Source organism: Trichechus manatus, unplaced genomic scaffold (assembly GCF_000243295.1).
Source record: "Trichechus manatus latirostris isolate Lorelei unplaced genomic scaffold, TriManLat1.0 scaffold00029, whole genome shotgun sequence".
NCBI lineage: Eukaryota > Metazoa > Chordata > Mammalia > Sirenia > Trichechidae > Trichechus > Trichechus manatus.
In genome coordinates this window covers 12702292-12717117 of record NW_004443965.1, presented here as the reverse complement: position 1 = coordinate 12717117, position 14826 = coordinate 12702292, and the positions used below count along the sequence as shown (strand labels likewise).

At 37.0% G+C, this 14826-nt stretch overlaps 1 protein-coding gene across 7 annotated transcripts in view; it reads left to right on the top strand.

Annotated features, from left to right (window-relative positions):
- Positions 1-9057, top strand: part of NAIP (NLR family apoptosis inhibitory protein) — a 51863-nt gene extending 42806 nt beyond the window's left edge. For 3 of the 7 annotated variants that reach the window (XM_023729551.1, XM_023729552.1, XM_023729556.1), the window contains 6 exons: positions 1196-1363; positions 2682-2831; positions 3185-3271; positions 4354-4416; positions 5198-5362; positions 8545-9057. In XM_023729551.1, the coding sequence (XP_023585319.1) occupies positions 1196-1363; positions 2682-2831; positions 3185-3271; positions 4354-4416; positions 5198-5362; positions 8545-8909 (998 nt within the window). In that variant the 3' untranslated portion in view covers positions 8910-9057. The other 4 variants (XR_002823747.1, XM_004374513.2, XM_023729554.1 and 1 more) reach the window with 4 other exon arrangements.
- Positions 9058-14826: the final 5769 nt, after the last annotated feature.

The following is a 14826-nucleotide window of genomic DNA, read 5'->3' as shown; positions in this document are numbered from 1 at the left end:
GATGCCCTGAATTTGGACTTGTAGCCTACTGGACTGTGAGAGAATAAATTTCTCTTTGTTAAAGCCATCCACTTGTGGTATTTCTGTTACAGCAGGACTAGATGATTAAGATACTAGGGTTGTATCAAAAGGATTCATTCATCAGCCAACTTGAAGAAGCTCCTACTGGCCTAAAATAGAACCATCTGAACAATAATAATGATAATAACTGTAGGTAAATATTCATCTACCACATACCATATGCAGAAATTATTTTGAGTTAGATCATAGACTAAATATCAATGCTGAAACTACAAAGCTTCTAGAAGAAAACACAGAAGAGTATCATCATGATTTGGGGATAGGCCTAGATTTCTTAGATGGGACACAACACTCACTAAACATAAAAGAAAAATGGATAAATTGCACTTCATCAGAACTAAAACGTCTACTTTGAAAAGATACCATGAAAAAAAATGAAACAAAAATATTACACTAAGCCAAAGAAGCTAGATTTAAAAAATACATCCTGTGTCATTCCATTTATAAGTCCAAGACAAGCAAAACTAAGTATGGTGCTAGAAATCCAAAAGTGATTGGGTGGGGAGGGGAACATTGACTGGAAAGGGAAGGGTGGGAACTTTCTGGGCAATGGAAAAGTTCATTCTCTTGACTTGAATGTTAATTTCATGGGGGTATACATTTGTCAAAACTCATCAAACTGTACATTTATGAATGCTAACCCATTGCTATTGAGTCCAAGGAGAAGGTGGTAGATTCGAACTGCCAACCTTTTGGTTAGCAGCCAAGCTCCTGATCACTGTGCCATGATTATTCCTCAATAAAACTGAGAAGAAGGAAAAAAAGAGAGAAATCTCTGTGCATACTTTTATCAAGCACTTGCTATATTCCATAATTATCTGTTTGCAAGTCAATCTCCCCAACTAGACTGTGAGCAACCTGCAAGGCAAAGCCAGTGTCGTCTTTATTTTTGTGAGTTCAAAGAGTAGCACAAACTTCCCATATAACAGGTATTAATAAATGCTGCAAAAACGATGTCTTCATATATGAACGTCTAAAAAAAGGGTATTTTATGGTAAATGAAAGGTTTTCATTTGAAAATATGAAAATAGGTTTATGAATCAAAATGACAGTTTAAAATTTTTCATTTAGAACTGTTTAGATTAATGTTAGGAAACTGTTTGCTGGTTTCCAGACCAAATCTTTCCTAATTTGGACAAGTTCCTGTGCCTGAAAGAACTGTCTGTGAAACTCGAGGGTGAACTAAATGTTTTTTCAATCATTCCTGAAGAATTCCAAAATTTCCACCATATGGAGAAATTATTGATCAAAATTTCAGCTGAATATGATCCTTCGAAACTAGGTAAGAATGGCACGTTGATTTACAGCTACTTGACATATAATTTATTTAAGAGTTAAAGCTTCTGTGGATTTGAGCCTGTAGTCTATATCTATGGTACATTACGGAAATAGCACTCTTTCTCATTAAGAAAACAGAGAGGTATTTGTAATTATAGAGCCCTTATTACATGCTAGGAATTGTTCTAAGTACTTTACAAATATTAACTCATTTAATTCTCATAACCATTTTATGAAATAAAGTGCTATTATTATTCCCATTTTACAGCTGAGGGAATTGAGACATAAAGGGATTAAGTAATTTGTTCAAGGTCACCTAGCTAAGGAAATGGCAGATTTGGGATTCAAACACAGAAGCTCTGACTCCAAAGCCTGTGCTCTTAAGCCCTAGTATTCAGCCTCTCCAAAACAGTTTGTACAGTCCTTTAATTGTTGCTCTCATATTGTAACTTACAAATCTGCCAGCTAAGGGGGAAGAAAATCTGTTCACTGGTAGAAACTGGGGATTGCCCTGTTTCTCACCAGCCTGAATTCATAGTTGATGGACAACTTATATAGCCATCTATCTTAAATACATCTTTAGCAAAATTACTTACCCATTTGCCATCAAGTCGATTCCGACTCATACTGACAACATAGGAGAGAGTAGAATTGCCCCATAGGGTTATCCAAGGAGCAGCTGGTGGATTCGAACTGCCGACCCTTTGGTTAGCAGCCAAGCTCTTAACCACTGTGCCACCAGGGCTCCAGCAAAATTAGATAGGCATCATCAATTCCTTAGTTTAGTAAAGACTTTTGCTTTTTATGTAGGTATTGAAGTAAAAAAACAAACAATAAACATTGAAGAAACATAAATCTGTACGGAATTGACATGCAACTCTGCAAAGATTCATTGAAGCTAAATGAAGCTGCAAGTGGTAGTTTTCTTATATTTGCCAGCAATTTTTGCATCAAATTTAGGTTTTGCTTCAGAGTTGTCATTCCTTTCACGTTCCTTTGTATAGTATTTCTGTTGTGTAAATGTGTTGTACAAACTTACAGACATTAGGATGTTAAAGCTGAAGGTGACCTTCCTGAGTAACTACCCAGTGCTCTGATTTTATAGAAGAGGGAACTGCTCCCCAGGGGGATTCAGTAAGTTGTCCAGGTTCACATAGCTCACTATTCAGTTGTGGAGCCTGAACCTAGGCCCAAGTAGCACATTACATCTTAGTGCCTTGTTTTATTTCAGTATTGTTGAAACAAAATAATAAATCAGGCAGTTAATTCTGATAGACATTTATAGTCTTCTCTAATTTCTGAAAATCCTTGATCTTTTACAGTCAAATTAATTCAGAATTCTCCAAATCTTCGTGTTTTTCATCTGGAATGTAATTTCTTTTCGGATTTTGAGTCTCTCATGACTGTACTTGTTTCCTGCAGCAAGCTTGAAGAAATTAAGTTTTCTGGATTTTTTGAAGCCATCCCATTTGGTAAGAAGTATAATTATAAAATTTTGGTTTAAGATTTTCTGTGGCCAGAGCCATTTTAAGTACTTTTCTAAGAGCTAAATTTTTAAAAATGAAATAGAAGCCAAAGAACAAAACTACTGTAATTGATATCTGCTCTTAAATGAATTTCTCATGTAGTAAAGTATATTTGTTTCTAGAATTCTAAACATCTCTAGTTACCAAAATTAGTTTCTGAGCAAAGATTTTTCTTATCTACTTAGTCTGAATTATGTTAATTTCTATCACTTTTGGTTATAGTCTTTATTTTAAAGACATTCCTTTTTGTTATGAGAGTTGCAGCTGACATAACTAAATTTCTATTTTCTCTTTTATAGTCATCACTTTGCCAAATTTTATTTCTCTGAAGATTTTAAATCTTGGACAACAAGTATTTCATGATAAGGAAATATCTGAAAAATTTGGTATGTTTACAGAACAGTACCTTTTACTTATTCTTTAATTTCCTCCCAACAAATCTTTTTTCTCCTGTTAGAATTAGCCACGACAAATCAGAATATGTATTAGCTGCCCTTGTTCTTGTTCTTTAGAAGGAAGTGACAGTGATGCTCAACTTTTACCATCCAGATGCCTTCATTATTGTGTTTCCTGGCTCTTGATCCCATACAAAGCAATATTCTCAGAGTGACTTATTTCTTAGAATATAATACTCTTTGGTCATTGCAGCACTAAGCAAGTTCATTCTCAGGTATCCATTCCCCACGTTAATATCCTGTTGTTTCAAAGGTTTCTGGGATACAGGTATAGCTATCTTTTAAGATTAAGAAAACTCAGTATGATTTAACAAAATGATAGATGCAAAAAGAGTTTAAATACTTTTTTTCATTGTTTGTATGATTACAAAAGTAATGTATGCTCATGGAAATAATTCTAACAGGAAAAAATAAGGGTAAGCAGTGGAGGTGTGAAATGTTACCAGTACCAGATGCCACTGAGTTGATTCAGACTCATGGTGACCCTAGGTGTGTCAGAGTAGAACTGTGCTCCATAGAGTTTTCAATTGCTGATTTTTGGGAAGTAGATTGCCAGACCTTTCTTCCAAGGTACCTGTGGGTCAATCTGAATTCCCAACCTTTCACCAAGCCTGTTAACCATTTGTACCACCCAGGGACTTCATGTGGAGTGTAGAGCAGTGCTATTCAAAGTGCTTCTCAAACTTTAGCATGCATAAGAATCACCTGGTACTCTTTCACCTCCTTTCTCTTCCCATTCTTTGGAGGCAGTGGTAAAGAGGGGTGAAGTGTGGAGGGTTGCTAAGGAGGCAGTAGGTTGAGGCTGCAGAGGCAAGATCAAGGCCCAAGGAGGTAGCTGGCATACATAAGCAAATAAGTAAACATGTTGAGTATAATGAGAGCCAGGTTTCTCACAGTTGGAGAAGGAATTTGCAAGTATTGAAAAGGGATATGGCTAGAAAGAACCTTGACGTGTTGGGTTAGAATTGGAGATGTTGGTATGGACTCATGGCATTTTGTTCTGTTGTACATAGGGTCACTACAAGTTGGAACTGACTCGATGGCATCTAACAACATGGTTTTTAAAATCTATACACATAGGTAGATATAGAGATACAGATGTGTGTGTATATGTATCTGTCTATATATACGCGTATGCATATTTCTCAGCTCCGTCAACTGAAAGACTGGAAGGAATGCCACCCTAGTAGCAATGAGCACACCAAGTGCCCAGATCTTGTCTAAATACTCTCCTCCCTAAGAGGAACAAAGTCCTTGGAGCAATAGGTAATTGAAGAACTGGGCAGGGAAAGTAGATGAGCCTGGAGCATTGTTTTATGCTAGAAAGCGTTCAAAATATTTCAGAGTGTGACACTTCAGAAATAAAGGACTTTCTAGTGATCAAGTGATCCACAGTGTGCTGTGCAAAGGAGGGGTCAAAGTGGAAAAAAAGGTTGTGAGAGGAGTGGATTGTGAGGCTGGAGTGCTGGGAGGCAGATGTTGAAATCACTGAGCACAACAGCATTAAGTAGGGTGGAAATGAAGGCTGCTGAAGGCACTGAGGAGTGAGGAGAATGTCCTGGGGGCCAGTAGCAGCTTCAGTCTGAAAGAGGAAATGGAGCTACGGGAGGCAGTCTGGACTTCAGTGCAGGAGAGGTTGGTCAGGGGAGGTTGGAGGAATGGTTGTCTGGAGGCAGCAATGAGGATCAAGGTGTAGGCTGACCCCTCTTTCTTGCCTTTGGAGAGAAAGAGGAATAGCCTGCATGCTACATGGGACCTTGAGTGTCCTGGACTGTGCATGATTTTGAGGCTATGGATTACCATTGTTGTGGGAACGAAACAGTACAAAGAGAATAGCTTTTTTGTCTCTTCTGATAGCCGACACTTTAGGTTCTCTTAATAACTTAGAGGAGCTGTTCCTTCCTACTGGCGATGGGATTTACCAAGTGGCTAAACTGATCATCCAGCAGTGTCAGCAGCTTCGATGTCTCCGAGTTCTCTCATTTTCCCAGACTTTGAGTGATGACAGCGTGATGGAAATAGGTGAGTTACCCTTAAAGTGTTTCAGCTTGCTTGCCAGTGGTATTATCCAAGCTTTCTACTACTGATGCTGAAGTCTACAAAATGTCTATTAAAAAGCATTTTCCCTTTAAAACATTTTTCAACTAGTTCTTCATTTTCACTTTCATATTGTTCCTCTCTAGTGCCCTTCTGTAGATTTACGTTCATTTTGGTAAAATTTGGAAGTGCAAGATGGCTTCCCATTTGAGTTACACAAGCCCTCAAGTCTGTGTTCTTGACATCTAATGTTTCAGACTGCTGGCCACATATCCTCCAAAGCACTCCTTCTTAGAGAATTTTTTTAAGTTGAAGATTAATATAAAGTGCACAAATCATAAGGGTACAACTCAACTAGTTTTCAAGTGTACATTCGTAACAATCACCCAGATTAGAATATAGAACATAACCAACAGCTCAGAAGCCTCCCGAGTGTCCCCTCTCTGACACTACTTTCCTCTCCTTCCCAAAGGTGGCCATTATATTGCTTCTTGGCACCATAGATTACTTTTGCCTGCTTTAAAACTTTATGTAATGGAATCCTACACAATATGTACTCTTTTGTGTCTGGGTTTTTTTTTTTTTTGCTCAGCATTATATTTGTGATACTCATTCATATTGATGGATGTAGCTATAGTCCACTGGTTTTCATTGCTATATATTATTCCACTGTATGATGATATATACTCCAATTTACTTATCCATCTAACTGTTGATGGACATTCGGGTTATTTCCAATATTTTGCTACTGTTAATAATGCTGATATGAACATTCTTATACACAAATTTTGGTGCCTATATGGAGATATTTCTAGGGGTGGAATTTCTGAGTCATATGGTATACCTGTTGCCATCAAGTTGATTCTGACTCATACAGACCCTATAGGACATAGTAGAATTGCCCCATAGGATTTCCAAGGAGCTGTCGGTAGATTCAAACTGCTGACCTTTTGGTTAGCAGCCATAGCTCTTAACCACTGCAGAATTTTTTCATTTGTCTAGAGTTTCTCATAATATAGTTTTACAACCTTTTTAAACATCTGTAGTAATATCCCCCTTTTTTAATTCTTGATATTAGTTCATGCCTTTTCTCTTCTTCCTTGATTGGTTTATATATTTTATCAGTTTTTTTCAAGGAACCAACTTTTGGCTTTATTTTCTCTACTGTCTATGTTTTCATTTCATTCATTTCTGCTCTTATCTCTATTATCTCCTACTTTCCTTGGATATAATTTGTTCTTTTTTCCTAACTTCTTGAGATGGATAGTTAGATCACTGACTTTGGCTTTAGCTGCCTCTCAAATATTTTATAAGTTACATTTTCATTCTCATTCAGTTAAAAATATTTTCTAATTTCAGTTGTCATTTCTTTGACACGTCAGGTTTTTTTTTTTTGGTGACACATCAGTTATTTAGAAATGCACTGCTTAATTTCCAGATATTTTGGAATTGTCTATCTTTTCGTTAATGATTTCCAGCTTAATTTCACAGTTATTATAGAACATACACTGTATGATGATTTCAGTTTTTGAAATTTGTTGAGATTTGTATTATGTCAGCATATAGACAATCTTAACGTTCCATTTGTACTTGAAAAGAATGTGTTTTCTGGAGTCAAATCAAGTGTGTTAAAGGTATTGTTCGAATCTTCCCTATCTTTACTGATTTTTGTTGTTGTTGTTGTTTGCTTCTTCTATCAGTAACTGGGAAAAACATGTTAAAATCTCTCATTATGATTGTTGATTTGTCTTCTTTTCCTTTTAGTTATAATTTTGCTTTATGTATTTTGAAGCTCGGCACATTCAAATTTAGAATTGTTAGATCTTCCTGATAGATTGATCCTCTTATCTCTAGTAATGCTTCTTGCCTTAAAGACAGTTACTTTGTCATTTAGTAATATAGCCATGCCAGTGTTCTTTTGCTATTTGCATCCTATGTCTCTTTCCTTCCTTTTATTTCACTCTATGTCCTTATATTTAAGGTATGTCTCTTGCAAAGAACATATAGTTAGGTTTTTAAAAAATCCATTCTGTTAATCTTTTAGTTCTAACTGGAGTATTAATCTGTTTATATTTTTTTTATTTAATGATATAGTTAAATTTGTATCTTTTTATTTGCTATTTGTTTTCCATGTATCCTTTTTTCTCTTGCCTTCAGTATTTCTATTTTCCCCATCTGTTAGCTTATTAATTATACATTCTTAAACTATTTTTTAGTGGTATCCCAGAGATTACAACTTGCATCTTTGAGTTATTAGACACTAATATAAATTAGTACTTTTACCACATCATGAGTAAGGACCTTAGAACATTTTAACTGCATTTACCTCCCTCTACACTTTTTTCTTATTGTTGTCATTTAATTCTGCATAAATTTAAACCCAACAAGACATTATCATTGTTTTATACAACTATTTATTTAGATATACCACATATTTACTGTATTCTGTTGCTCCTTAGTCTCTCCTGCATTTCCATTCATCAGGAATCATTCATTCCACCTGAAAAACTCCTTTAGCATTTCCTTTTGTGTGGGTCTGCTGAAATGAATTCTCTCACTTTTGTCTAGAAATGTCTTTTCTTTTGCCTTCATTTTAGAAAAATATTTTCAGTGAATACAGAATTCCATTTTGGCACTTGTTTTCTTTCACATTTCTGATTTCCATCATTTATTTTGTTTAGTTGGCTGTCAGTCTTTGTTGCTCCTTTGAAGATGTCTTTTTTTTTCCCCCCCTCTGGTGGCCTTTAGATTTTTTCTTTGCTTTTTCAACAGTTTTACTATAATGTGCCTGGGTATGGTTTTCATTGTATTTATTCTGCATAATGTTTGTAGAGCTTATTGAATCTGTGGCTTAATGTCTTTTTATCCATTTGGGGAAGTTCTTGATCAATATGCGTGCAGCTTCTGTCCAATTCTCTCTCTCATTCTTCTTGTCCTTTCCTTCTGCATATAGCAGAAAGACTCAAGCTATACAGGATATTTTTAAGGAGATTTTAAAAAATATTATATTGAGTATTTCCTATGTTCAGTGTTGGTGGTGGCGGTGGCAGTGGTGGTGGTGGTGGTGGAGGCTGAAGAGGAGGTTGGTTGAGATAACCTAGTCTATCACTGTTGATACAGAAGTACTTATGATTCCAATTTCATAAATAAAAATTTTGTTTTCATAGCCAAGGTAGCAATCAATGGAGGTTTCCAGAAACTTGAGAACCTACAGCTTTCAATCAATAACAAGATTACTGAGGAAGGATATAGAAATTTCTTTCAAGAACTGGATAACCTGCCAAACTTGCAAGAATTGGACATCTCGAGGCATTTCACAGAGTGTCTCAAAGCTCAGGCCCCAACAGTCAAGTCATTGAGTCAGTGTGTGTCACGACTGCCAAGCCTCATCCGACTTCACATGTTAAGTTGGCTCCTGGATGCAGAAGACATCACATTGCTTAATGCCATGAAAGAAAGGCACCCTCAATCTAAATACTTAACCTTTCACTGGAAATGGGTACTGCCATTCTCCCCAATTATTCAGAAATAGAAGGTTCAGCTAAAAACTGCTGAATCAAGAAATTTTTTGTTAACAATTCCAAAAACTTAATTTTCCAAAAACATTTCATTAAATATTGCATACAAAAGAAAATTAATAAAATGTGTAAGGTATGTGATAATTAAAAAAAAAACAAAAACCTGCATACACAATCACTCAGCTTAATAGATCATTACCAGTACCTCTGAAGTTCCTGAATCTTCCTCTCCAACTAAAGATTAGCCCTTCGATGAAGTTTATGTAGCTAACCCTCCATTATTCAGGGTCAAGCATCAGGTTTTCAGGTTAACTATAGTAAAACAGTAACAGTCACCGAGGAGGGGTTGGCGAGAGGTGCACTGATCTATCTCAAAGTAAAAATGTGCAAGAAGTGCTCAAGTTATATGTGAGATGACTAACTTAAGGAGTGAATTAGTAGAGAGATGAATTAAGAGTTGACCTTAACACAGGGTCCAAACGAATCTTTTGTGGGCCAAGAGACATTTCTTAGTCCTTTTAAGACCAGTTTTGTATATTTAATATGCATATATACTAGAGTTTACTTACACCTTCCCGTTACCCAGTGCCAATGTAAAAAAGAAATAGGGCTTAGAGAAAAACAACTTTTTCCAGAGGCTTTTGACTCAACATTTATTATACATTAAAACCTGTGAGAGCCGGAATCTGTGTAAGGTGGAAACCTGTCAGAGAAGGAAAACTCAAATATTTTCCACTAAAAGGAGAGATAGAGAAGTGGTTAAGATTGCATCCTGTCAAAGGTAGAAAACTTGCGAGATCCGGAAAAACAAGGCAGTCTTACCAAGCTCTGGCTGTCACAGGTTTCACTGTATAAGCATAAAATACAGAATAGAATTTAGCATTACTGAAGATTAGCTGCTTTCCAGAAAAGTGAATATTAATGCTTTTTGCATAACCATAGAGTTCAATGTATGCTATAATGGCCTTATAATTTTCTTATGAATCTACTCTATTTCATGGAAAACATACTTTCTCTCTTTAGTGACTTCATATTGCTCAAGGCAGTACATTTGACAGGACTGTGTAAATCTATGTGTGTCCAGAATGTCACTCTTAGCAGTTAAGCAGCAGTTTTCTGAATGGCCACAAGATATTCTAAATTCATGATGCTACTGTGAGTTGCAAAGTAATGATTCTTTCATCCTCAGTTTTACTCTCACCAAGGAAAAAGCCAATTTTACTCCCCCATCCCCGAAGTATGAAACACAGACTGTATGTATGACATGATCCCATTTGCTGAAATAAGTACCCTCATGTTTGTAGATGCATTAGGATTTTCTAGACAGATATGCAAGAAAATTTTAATGGTGGTTACTGGAGGACATTTTTACTTTTCACTATCTACCCTTTTCTGCTGTTTTTGATTTCACAAGTGCCTGTATTATTTTTATATTTAAAATAAAAAAATAAAACTAGTTACACTAAAACATTAATGGGCTACCTCTGGAGGATGGGATTACTAGGAGACAGGGTTATCTTCTTCCTTGTCTGATTATACATGCAATACTTTTGTAATCAGAAATGTTTTTAGTATTGTATCAGAGTCCAACCAGGAAACAGAAACCACAAAGTAATTTGACCAGCAAAAATTTAATATAAAGAATGAACTATAACAGAGAGTTGGCATAATGGAGATTGATAAGGAATACAGACGTCTAAGCAGATACAGGGAACAGCCACCAGCCCTAAGCTGAGACAGAGCACCCAAGAAAGGAACAAGTTTCCCCCAGGGCTGAGGTCTGGACCTCATAGAAGCCACAGCCCTGACTCACTGGATGACAGAGGGGTTCACTGAGGCTGCAGTTTGACCTGAGGAGGTGTTGGGCTGGTGGCACTTTGCTGAGAAGGTGCTGCAGGGAAGCTATTCAAAGGAGATGCAGCGTGCTGCTGGCCACTAGCTACTGCGGAACCTGGACGCTGCACAGGGTGTGTGCTGGTGAAACCACACGTGCCACAGAGCCAGGTGCTACAGAAGGCACATGTGCCAAAGGGATCTGCCTAGAGGAGCTCACTGGAGCCAGGAAAAGAAGCCCCTTGCTGCTCCAGTGTCTATCAGCACCCTCTACTGACAAAGCTTTACACGGTGCCTGACAACAGGGGTCCAGATCCATTATTGCAGAGTAGGCATGAAGGCTAGATTTAGAGATGAGACTCAGTAAACTGAAAACTGGTATAACATTAAATTTGATAGTGTGAACCTAAACAAAAAAGAACCTAGTTAAATTTCTTAAAATTGAATGACAGGATGTACACATACATGTATGTTACACATTCATAGAAAACTTTTAAAATGATATACAAGAAAACTTATAACAGTTATTGCCTTCAGGGAGGGGAACAGGACAGCTGGCAGACAGGTACAAGAAGGCTACTTTTAAAGGCTACCTATTAAAAATAATAATTTAAAAACAAACAGGACTCCATGAAAATTATTTGTCCAGAGCTTCTGTTAAGAGTCTTTTAGTATAGAGCAGGGTCAGCAAAGTACAGCCCCCAGGTCTGTTTTTATACAGCCCTTGAGCTAAATAAGGGTCATTTTTACATTTTTAAAGGGTTAAAAAAAAATTGCAACAGACTGTGTGTGGCCCACAAAGCTAAATACCCTCTGGCCCTTTACACGGAATGAATTCTTTCCATGACAAAGTATTTTTGGACCATGGGCTTACCATGCCCTTTATCCCAATTTACACCAGTCTCCATAAGCATCCCAGGACTCCTAGATCATCCTCATTGTCCTGCACTCACCTTTAGTGTTCTAAACTCCCCTTTGTGATCACATTTCCCAACCCTCTCAACTCCCTAAATCCTCCCACTGTGCCCACATCAGTAAGATCCCCTACATCCTCAACCTCTTCTCTGAACATTCATTCCCTGCACTTTCTTGCTTTAACTCCATATTTTTTAAGTAACTTTTTTTTTTGTGGTTGATGAGAATATACACAGCAGAACATATACTAATTCAGCAATTTCTACATGCACAATTCAATGACACTGATTACATTCTTCAAGTTGTACAATCATTCTCACCCTCCTTTTCCAGTGTTCCTCCCCCATTAACATAAACTCACTGCCCCCTAAGTTTCCTACCTAATCTTTCATAACTCCGTAGTTTTCAAACTTTTTTTTTACGATGACCCACGGTAAGAAATATATTTATATTACAACACAGTACACACCACACAGACATCAAATATACACGTATCACATAAACAGATACATAACTGAAACAAGTTTCACAAAATAACACTCTTACTAAAATAAAGCAATATCAAATATGATTTTATTAGTATCCAAATATAACAAAAACTCAGAAGTAAACAATACAAAATTTGGCTACATGTGCTATCTTCAACTGTTCTCTCATTCTTTCACTCCCTCTCTTTAGGCTGTCACCTACAGCATTCCACCAAAACAGCCCCCAGGATCACAAATGACCTGCCATTGCCAAATTCAATAAGCACTTCTCAGTCCTCACCTTACTGGACCTATCAGCAGCATGTGACCTATCGGTAGCATATGACAGACACTCCTTCCTCCTTAAAATTTATTCTTCACTTGACTTCCAGAACTTCACATCCCTCCTGGTTTTCCTAATTCACTGACAGCTCCTTCTTGGTCTCCTTTTGCTTCTCCTCACATCTCTCATCTCTAAACACTGAGATTACCCTAGAGTTTTTTCCTCAGACAACCTATCTAAATTCACTTCCTTGGCTATCTCATCCTATTGAATGGCTTTAAATGCCACCTCTAGGCTGACTTCTAAATTTTCATCGCTAGTCCAGACCTTCCCCCTGATCTCCTTACTCATATGCAACCCCTATTAATGGGCATCTCAAATTTTTTATGTCCAAAACCCAACTACTACCCTTCCTCTCCAAAAAAGTACTCTTTATGTGGACCTCTCCAGCTCAGTAAATTCCAACTTTATTCTTCCAGTTGCTTAGGCCAAAAAACTTGGAGCTATCCTTGACTCTTCTCTTCCACACTCCACACGCCATCTACTGGCAAATCCTGATAGCTCTATCTTTAATATACATTCAGATCCAACCACTACTACCCACTGGTCCTAACTAGTCTGCCTGCTTCTTCCCTATGGTCTATTTTCAACATAGCAGTCAGAAGGCACTTTTTATAAATCATATCATGCTACATCTCTAGCTCAAAACCTTCCAATGGATTCCCAACCCAAAGTAAATACTGAAGACCTTACAGTGGCCTACACGTGACCTGGTCCATGGCTACCCCTCTTAACCCCATCTCCTTAATAATTTCTCCCCCCTTGCTCACTCAACCCCAACCACAAAGGCCTCCTTGCTGTTCCCTGAACATTACAAGCAGAGTCTTGCCTGAGGGTGTTTCATTCCTTCAAGCCTTCACTTGTCATTTCCTTTGCCTGGAAAGTTCACTCTCTAGTTATATGAATGGCTCTCACTTTCATTTCGTTCCCATCTCTGTTCAAATGTCATGCCAGTAAGGAGTCCCCTGATTTTTTTTTAACTGTGGTAATAATTTTTAAATTATGGTAAATAATAAGCATTTGCCATTTCAACAATCTTCACTTGTACAGTTCAGTGACATTAATGTTCATCATGTTGTTCAATCATCACCATTAACCATTCCCAAATTTTTCCATCCCTGACCATTCTTTTTTAAAAAGCATCCCCTACTTCCAATCTCAGTCTCCCTGCTTCTCTTTATCTAGCCTTTATCATCATCTGTCACCTTACACATTTAGCTTGTTTACTGTCTGGTTCCCAGACTTTCACCTGTTTTGTTCAGTGCTATCTCCCAAGCACCTAAAACAGTGCCTAACACAGGGACAAAATTCAATGAATGTTCGCTGGAACGAGTAACTTGGCTAACTTACAACCATTTTCCAATTGTATTATCTATTTAAGGCAGTAAAAATAACTTAGAAAGCAAATAAGCTACCTTTATAACTACAATTAACCTTAGGCAATTGTGTTGAATCTTCTTTGAGGAAATGGCCCAGGCACAGTTGGGAGAGGAAGGGGTTGGGAGAGAGGGAGTGGGAAAGAGAGAGAGGGAGAGGGAAAGGAAAATGGTGAGAGAAGAAGGGAGTGAGATAGAAGGAGAAAGACAAAGACAAGAAAGAGAAGGCGCAGAGAGAATGAGAGCAAGACTCCCAAAAAGCAAACATATCCTGGTTCCTGACTGGGCAAATCCAGTCTTCGTGACACTCAGCTAGACTTTTGTTTCTTAACCCTGGATTGTCAGTGAGACTGCTTTACAACTGGTTGTACCTTTTCAATACTATTTTACCCAGTTAGCCCTAGTGGTTTCCTTTCTACATCTTTAGACAGATTCAACCTCACCATATACATTCCAAAGAAAAATATTCCAGGTTTGGGAAAAAAAAAAAGGATTTATCACATTTATTTTTAAAAGCATTAATAAAAATATTAACATACCAAGAAAGTAGCAATATAAAAGTATAATTTGACAGACTGACTTTATGCACTATATGTGACCTAGAGAATCTTTTAATCACCCATATTTGTACTGTTTAGTTATTCAAACTGATTATTCCCTAAAAACACTTCCTTGGTTATTTAAGCATGGAACACATGCAAAAACTGAAAAAATACAGAGGACTGTGCTATCCAACCAAGTGTTCATGAAGAAAATGATGAAACTTTTTTCACACTGACAAGCTAACATCAAAATACCATTCTCCTTAGGAGAGAGCTGTACCTAAATTTGAAAGAAAAAAGTCTAGTAAAATTATATTTTAAAACTTATTTTCTTATAAAATCATAAAGACATGGTAAATAAAACTAGAATAAAAAATGTTAACATAAAAGTGGCAGAATGGATAAGAAAACAGGATCCATCAATATGGTGTCTACAAGAGACACACCTTAGAAAT